Raw genomic sequence first — 8,804 nt, forward strand, 5'->3', positions numbered from 1 at the left:
ATGAAATCCACTGAAGTCCATGATAAATTTTTTGATAGTAAATGTAGCCCTTGGAAACTAAAACTGACAAACCATTTGTGTATATAAACACGCTAAATGTTAAATACATAATGTGTATATATATATATTTATCTACAAAATAGGAATACACTTATGGTATGTGTGGCTGAACAAAATCATAAAATAATTTCCCCACTTTCTCCCTTTCGTTTTCCCTCATTTAAGCAAAAATTCTGAGCGCATTGCCTCAAGAGACCAATATGGCCAAGCAGAAGACAGAAGTGACGTCACTTCTGTCTTCTGGAAAAACAGATAAATTACCTTGGAGAGAAGCAGTGAGAGTGGGTCAAGAGACCAATATGGCCAAGCAGAAGACAGAAGTGACGTCACTTCTGTCTTCTGGAAAAACAGATAAATTACCTTGGAGAGAAGCAGTGAGAGTGGGGTTCCTTCCCCCAATCTAAAGAGATTCTCCCTCTTGCAGGAGAAAGACAGCTGAGAGAGGTTTGAGAGTTCTAAAAGCATAAGAAGTTAAGTGTAATATTTATGTGGCTTCCCTATAGGATCCCCATGCAATGACAAGGCTAGACAGGGAGTTCTGCAGACAGCCTTAGAAAAGATTTCTGTAACCCAAGTTTGGAACCAAAGCAGCAAAAACCTATGTACCAGAGTCAGCAAGAATAATAGATGGCTGTTAGTAACTTTTGTGGCTTGATGACCAAAGATCAAATGTCAGTCCTCTTGCTTAACCTGCACGTGTGCCTACGTTGGTATTGCAGAAGACAAGCACGAGGTGGAGGAGAAAGATACACCAGAGGAAAGGCAACTGTTTCTCACTTTGTGTGTGTGTGGATTTTAACCCCATCAACTCATTGGTTGTAGGTCTCTAAGTTAAAAATTAAGCTAAGTTCTATAAAATTAAATTGTATTCTTGCATCCTTGATTTTTGGGGATTCTCCCAAAGAGTTTATCATTCTTGGCACTTTACCATGTATTTATCTCACATTTTTATGGTCTTTATTTAAGGAACTCCTGACTCAGATGTCATAAAATCATATTAAGGTCATTAAAGGAAGTCGTTGGAATAATCAGTAAATAAATTATGGAAACATCACACACAACAACAGCAAGAGCATGCATTAAACCTGTTTGAAGGTTTTCATGAACTTTTATGTATTCTCACTGAGTAACATCTTTAAATTGAAGATATGTACCCCAGACAGCTTGGTTGCCACAAAATATAAGAAAAAAGTTTGATTATAACTAAAGTCATGCTGTCTGTAAGATTGTGTTGCTTTTGTTATCTTCAACCCAAATGGTGGAAACACTGAGAGTGGTGGATTTAAAAATCCTATCTCATCTGTTTGCAGGGTAGAAATAGAGATGCAGACGTAGAGAGTGGACATGTGGACTCAGTGAGGAAAGGGTTGGACAAATTGGGAGATTAGGACTGACATACATACACTACCATGTATAAAATAGACAGCTAGTGAAAACCAACGGTATATAGCACAGGGAGCTCAGCTCGGTGCTCTGTGATGACCTGGAATGGTGGGATTGGGAGGGGAGGAGGAAGGGAAGTTCAAGAGGGAGGAGATATACGTAGTCACACAGCAGATTCACTTTGCTGTACAGCAGAAATTAACACAACATTGTAAAGCAATTATACTCCAATGAAGAACATAACTGAGAACAATAACATTTGTTTCTATGTAACTCTTCACCAGAAAAGACGCTGGAAGCAACACTGATAAAAGTGATGGAAAATCTTGAAACACAATCTACGTCTCCTGAGAGCAGGAGCAGCCCAGCAGCTCATCAAGATTGAGCAACACTGTCCTAGCTTCCCCTCTGCTCTGGAGTCTTCCCATCCACAGAGGACGGGCCTCCCAGACAGGCATCGCGTCATCGTGGCTGTTGAGCTGTCAGTCAGCTGCTTGAGGTCAGCCAGTGTCCACACATGGCTTCTAATATTTATTTTACTTCCACCAGCTATTATTTCCAACAATGAGCAAAATCTAACTTATATTGTCCTTTCTCCTGAGACAGAGAAGAGTAGAAAATTTTAATACCAAGGGTCGAGAATGATGAACATATGAAATATAGCCTTTTCTATTTCTCAAAAGTGTGACATGTTTGTTTTGCAACAGAAAGGGAAGAAATCATTATGCTGAAATTGGTATCCTGGTACCATATTTGCTGCTGCTGCTGCTAAGTCGCTTCAATCATGTCCGACTCTGTGTGACCCCATAGACGGCAGCCCACCAGGCTCCCCCGTCCCTGGGATTCTCCAGGCAAGAACACTGGAGTGGGTTGCCATTTCCTTCTCCAGTGCATGAAAGTGAAAGTGAAGTCACTCAGTCATGTCCGACTCTGTGTGACCCCATGGACTGTAGCCCACCAGGCTCCTCCCTCCATGGGATTTTCCAGGCAAGAGTACTGGAGTGGGGTGCCATTGCCTTCTCCATATTTAGAGTCACTTAAACAACTCTTATTTCAAGTGCACATTTTTCATTGCTATGATGTCAAACTGTATTTCATTTTTGTCCTTTGTGTTGCTCTCTTGGTCTAATTAACATGTTAGTGTGTTCTGCATTTCAAAAAGTACTATTTGACATTCTGTATCTTAGACTGGTTAAGCAGCATGGGTTTCCATGAGATAAAGAATCCTCAGAGCTTAGAGACTCCCTTAGATGTTGGCAGTTACTCAACTTTGAAGCTGATGACCAGGAAGAGAGGGGAGAGAGAAGAGTTCAACTCAAGGCTTCTAATGAAAAACAATTAATGTTACCCAGATTGTCGGCCAGGATGTAAGGAATGGGGAACTTCCACCTGGAGCTCGGGTCTCTCAGGCCATTTCTGGAATTCTGCAGAAACAAAAGGCAAAGCTGACTGGATGGCTGGTCTCTTTGGCTTCCTTTCCCCTTCTGTAAACTCTCACATCACAAACAATCTGTCACACTATTCAAATAGTCAAGTTGTCTTCCAATTATAAAAACAATAAATGTTCATTATAGACAATATAGAAATTTCCAGAGAAATTTTTAAGACCAAATAAAGAATGCTTGCTCCTTGAAAGAAAAGCTATGACTAACCTAGACAGCATATTAAAAAGCAGAGATATTACTTTGCTGACAAAGATCCATATAGTCAAAGTTATGTTTTTTCCAGTAGTCACGTACGGATGTGAGAGTTGGACCATGAAGAAGACTGAGGGCCAAAGAATTGATGCTTTCTAACTGTGGTGGTGAAGATTCCTGAGAGTCCCTTGGACTGCAAGTGGATCAAACCAGTCAATCCTAATGAAAACCAACCCTGAATAGTCATTGGAAGGACTGATGCTGAAGCTGAAGCTCCAATACTTTGGTCACCTGAAGAAGAGCCTACTCATTGGAAAAGACGCTGATACAGGGAAAGATTGAAGGCAAGAGGAGAAGGGGGTGACAGAGGATGAGATGGTTGGATGGCATCACCGACTCAATGGACATGAGTTTGAGCACACTCTGGGAGTTGGTGAAGGACAGGGAAGCCTGGCATGCTGCAGTCCATGGGACTGCAAAGTCGGACGTGACTCAGCAATTGAACAACAACGAGAAAGACCTACATTTCTTCAAAACTGAAATAGTCACTTTCAGTATGGTGGTGGATTTCCTTCTCTCTCATTTTTCACTTCTTAGGAAAATTGGGTGGACAAGCAATTTAATAATTATAGACTCTTTTTTCTGGTCACTAATGTTTTCATCTTTTTTTTTTTTTAACCAGCAACCACAGCGGAAGTCTTTGTGCATACAAATTATGGCTGAGATTCTTTCATTTTCATAACGGTCATCTCAGGGCTGGACACAGAGCAGAGGCCCACTGTACTGTCACATCCAGTCCTGTGGGAATGTTCTGGTGTCACAGAAGGTACTCACCTGCAGGAGGATGTCCCCTTCAAAGAGGTCCAAGCCTGCAGCTAGATGTGGATTTAAAAAGAGAAATATTTGAACAAGAAGTGCTAAAATGCATCTCTGATAAAATGAGTCTTTTCCATTGTTGTCTTTAGTTTTTCATCTTTATGTGGTTAAACTCCTTTTAAAATGATACAAAAATTCATTTTAATTGAACAAATGTAAATAGCTAATAAATATCATATATTGTCACATCCACTGTTGCCATTTTTTGGAACATGAAAACTTAGAGGGTATTCTGCTTAGTAAAATAAGTCAGACAGAGAAAGACAAGTATTCTGTGTTATCACTTACATGTGAAATCTAAAAAATAAAACAAACTAGTGAATAATAAAGCACAAACATAGACACCGAGAACAAACTGTTTACCAGTGAAGATTGAAAAGGAGGTTGGGAAGGGCAAGAGAGGGGTAGGGGATAAAGAAATACAGACTACTGTTTATAAAATAAATGTCACAAAGACATGGTGTACAGCATAAGAAATAGATCCAATATCTTATAGTAACTATGAATGGAGTATTACCTATAAAAATATTTGATCATGATGTTGTACATCTGAAAGGAATATAATAGTGTAAATCAACTACACTTCAATGAAAAAAAAGAAACCTTGTCCAAGAATCTTAAAAAGTGAGAGGTGAATTAGAAGGAAACTTTTTGGTCATTGGTATCAAAACTCTTGCACTAGAGGGATCGAAATGGGACTTCTGAAATAGGAAGTGAGGTACTGGGTGATCATGTCAAACTGCAAACTGGAAAAACGAATTTTTTTATAAACAAAAATCTTGTTATTTATTTCTAGAGCCACTGAATACTCACTAGTTCTAGAAAATTCAGTCTAACCATTATTCTCTTCTCATGTTTCCATTTTTCAGAAATGCTGCAAATTCTAATGAGGCACCAATGTATAGTTCTCTCCTAAAGTTACTCAATATCATACTCTGAAAGTTAAGAGATTTTCAGCAATTCTATCGCAGGGTTTTAAATTATTTAAAGACATTAATAATGGCAGAAATTATACCCACCTAAGTTGATTTCTGAAATATCCTTCTGTTCGTCAAATTCTCCATCATATACTGTTAAAAGTGGGGATAAAATTGTTATCAGTCTTGCTAAGCAAATGAAAGTTCAGAAAACTCTCTATGTATTTCAATTAGTTCTTACCATTTCCTTTAGAAAGATGGTTAATCTGAAAAGAAATAAATATGCAGAAAAAGGATAACATATACTAGAATTAATATTTCTAAATACCCTGAAGAGCAGAACTCTACTTACCGATACAGCTGCTATGTGGGCAAAAAACAAGATGAAAGGAATAATGCAAGCCAATCTCATCCAAATCATTGTGGCAAGTGAACAGATTTTAGCAGACACCTTGTAATAAGCAAAGACACCTTGGACCTTGCTCTGGCTGTCATATTAGAAACTTTGACCCTTACATATGTTCTGTAGCATTGAAGTCACAAGAGAAAATATCTTTGCTGATTTGAGGACAGATACAAAGTTTCACAGAAAAGCTCAAGTTCCAGAGACTAGAGAAGTTTGAAAAAGTTAATACTGAGATGAGCATATAAAAATAAGTAACATTCCTACATACCAGCAATAACCATTCATATACATAGCATAATATAACAGGTAAAAGGTCCATTTCATAATAGAAATAAAAGCTATCTATAAAATGATAGCAAATTACTTAAATAAAAATGAATTAGAGTTGTATGTAAATATAAAGTAATTATTGAAGAACATAAAGAGCTATCTATACACACGGCTGCTAAGTCACTTCAGTCGTGTCTGACTCTGTGCGACCCCATGGACGGCAGCCCACCAGGCTCCCCCGTCCCTGGGATTCTCCAGGGAAGAACTCTGGAGTGGGTTGCCATTTCCTTCTCCAATGCATGAAAGTGAAAAGTGAAAGTGAAGTCGCTCAGTCGTGTCTGACTCTTCGCGACCCCATGGACTGCAGCCTACCAGGCTCCTCCATCCATGGGATTTTCCAGACAAGAGTACTGGAGTGGGGTGCCATCACCTTCTCCCATACACACATATATATATTTATTTAATATATGAAATATTCATGGACAGGAAGACTCAGTATAATAAAGATGGCCATTAATTTGATATTAGTCTATAAACTCAATGTTATTTCAATAAAAATCTTTTTTTTAATTTTTAACTGAAGTATAGTTGATTTGCAATGTTGTATTCGTTTGGGGTGTACAGTGATTCAGTTATACATATGTATATATGCATATATTTTAGATTCTTTTCCTATATAGTGTATTACAAAATACTGAGTAGAGTTTCCTGTGCTATACAGTAGGTCCTTGTTGGTTATCCATTTTATATATTCCATATATAGTAACGTGGATATGTTAGTCTCAACCTCCTAATTTTCCCTCCTTGCCCCTTTCCCCTTTGGTAGCCATAGTTTGTTTCCTATGTCTGTGAGGCTCTTTCTGTTTTGTAAATAAGCTAAATATATCTTTTTTTTTTATTCCACACATAAGTGATATCATATGATATTTGTCTTTCTCTGTTTGCTTTATTTCACTTAGTATGATAATATCTGTGTCCATCCATGTGGCCCCAAACAGTATTATTTCATTCTTTGTTATCGCTGAGTGATATTCCATTGTATATTTGTACCACATCTTCTTTGTCTGTTCCTCTGTTGATGGATATTTAGGTTGCTATCAGCCGAATGAGATTTTATCTTTCCCTGTCTTCTTAGACTTATTTGCACAACTTACTCAAGTGGTGAACTTGAAATCAGATGAATAGAAAAATTGAATCCTACATCTACCACTGGGCAGGTGTGGCATTTTGAGCATTTGCTTTCCATGTGTCAAAAAAAAGAGGGGCACCTATTTCATGGGTCTAATGTTGAGATTCAGAGACCACCTATGTAAACCACAAGTACCAGGAACATAGGAAGCACTCAGAAAACTATAACACTTTTATCCATGTACACACCTCCTGGCAAAGGACAGGCATCCTCTTTGCTCAGCAGAACCTCTGGGTGGGAGCTTATGTCTTCAGCAGATACAGCTTCTCCCTGGTGAGTTTCTTTTTATGATCTCGATTGCAGGTGTTAATTAGTTACCAGTTATTTGTAGTCCCAGGCACTTCTGGACCCAAGGTGTCAAGTGAGCAAGACTGGAGCCTCAAGCCTTAGGTTTGAAGGGGCCTATACCTTTGCAGTTAAAAGGCAGATTATGCAATCCTTGGGGCAAGGTCCATGTTTTATTTTCTGTACCTGCCCTGAGGTTTGGCACACAGCAGGCTGTTGGTGATCATGTTGAGTGAAATACAGTAAAAATACCATTTTAAAAAATGTTTTAGATGTAGTGATATGCTCTGAATTCAGTGAGGGCACTTTACGAATCAACCAGTTGAGAAAGCAGTGGAAGAAGAAGGCCATCAGCAGGTGGAAAGAGGGACAACTCTCCCTTAAGTGTTTCAGACATGGTCTAGCTTCATGAAAGCCCAGGCCAGACCTGCTCAGGACTAAGGTTGGAGGCTGCCAACATCCTCTCACCCTGTCTCCCTCTCAGGAGGGTCCTCTACCCACTGCTTCCTCCACTTTCTGCTCTCATCTGAGACACCTGTTCCTTCTCCTTCACCCACATAGTTCTGCCCTTGGCTTAATCTCCAACACAACTGCCTTTGCTGTACCTCCAGAGAATCAGCCTGTTCCCTGGGGATCAGAGGCTTTTCGAGGAAGAGTTGGCAAATCTTTTTCTGAAAAGGTCAAAGAGTAAATATTTCAGGCTGTGCAGATCATGTAGTCTCTGTGGCAACTATTCAAGTCTGCTCTTGCAGCTGGAAGGCAGCAAAGACCTGAGCATAAAGGAGTGAGTGTGGCCACATCCCTAAAAAACTTTGCTGACAAAAAATATGCAAAGGGGCATAACTTACTGACCCTTGAGTTTTAGAGAATTGACTCCTCAAGATGGTGGTGATCAGTTCAGTTCAGTCGCTCAGTCATGTCCGACTCTTTGCGACCCATGGACTGCAGCATGCCAGGCTCCCCTGTCCATCACCAACTCCCGAAGTTTACTCAAACTCGAGTCCATTAAGTCGGTGATGCCATCTAACCATCTCATCCTCTGTCATCCCCTTCTCCTCCTGCCTTCAATTTTTCCTAGCATCAGGGTCTTTTCAAATGAGTCAGTTCTTCACATCAGGTGGCCAAAGTATTGGAGTTTCAGTTTCAACATCAGTCCTTCCAATGAATATCAGGACTGATCTCCTTTAGGATGGACTGGTTGGATCTCCTTGCAGTCCAAGGGACTCTCAGGAGTCTTCTCCAACACCACAGTTCAAAAGCATCAATTCTTTGGTGCTCAGCTTTCTTTATAGTCCAACTCTCATATCCATACATCACTACTGGAAAAACCATAGCTTTGACTAGACGGACCTTTGTTGGCAAAGTAATGTCTCTGCTTTTTAATGTGCTGTCTAGGTTGGTCATGATTTTCCTCCCAAATAGCAAGCATCTTTTAATTCCATGGCTGCAATCACCATCTGCAGTGATTTGAAGCCCAAGAAAATAAAGTCTGTCACTGTTTCCACTGTTTCCCCATCTATTTGCCACGAAGTCATGGGACTGGAGGCCATGGTCTTCATTTTCTGAATGTTGAGCTTTAAGCCAACTTTTTGACTCTCCTCTTTCACTTTCATCAAGAGGCTATTTAGTTCCTCTTCACTTTCTGCCATAAGGGTGGTGTCATCTGTGTATCTGAGGTTATTGATATTTCTTGCAGCAATCTTGATTCTAGCCTGTGCTTCATCCAGTCCAGCGTTTCTCATGATGTACTCTGCATATAAGTTAAATAAGCAGGGTGACAA

The 8,804-nt window shown here is 39.6% G+C and overlaps 1 protein-coding gene across 1 annotated transcript in view; it reads right to left on the reverse strand.

Annotated features, from left to right (window-relative positions):
• Positions 1–7,250, reverse strand: part of MEP1A (meprin A subunit alpha) — a 28,509-nt gene extending 21,259 nt beyond the window's left edge. Inside the window, exons 1-4 of the mRNA XM_044925056.2 lie at positions 7,210–7,250; positions 5,226–5,236; positions 3,915–3,955; positions 2,792–2,936 (exon numbers count right to left, since the gene is read on the reverse strand). Of these exons, the coding sequence (XP_044780991.2) occupies positions 2,792–2,936; positions 3,915–3,955; positions 5,226–5,236; positions 7,210–7,250 (238 nt within the window). The remainder of the gene's footprint in view (positions 1–2,791; positions 2,937–3,914; positions 3,956–5,225; positions 5,237–7,209) is intronic.
• Positions 7,251–8,804: the final 1,554 nt, after the last annotated feature.

Source organism: Bubalus bubalis, chromosome 2, assembly GCF_019923935.1.
Source record: "Bubalus bubalis isolate 160015118507 breed Murrah chromosome 2, NDDB_SH_1, whole genome shotgun sequence".
In the NCBI taxonomy this organism is placed as follows: Eukaryota; Metazoa; Chordata; class Mammalia; order Artiodactyla; family Bovidae; genus Bubalus; species Bubalus bubalis.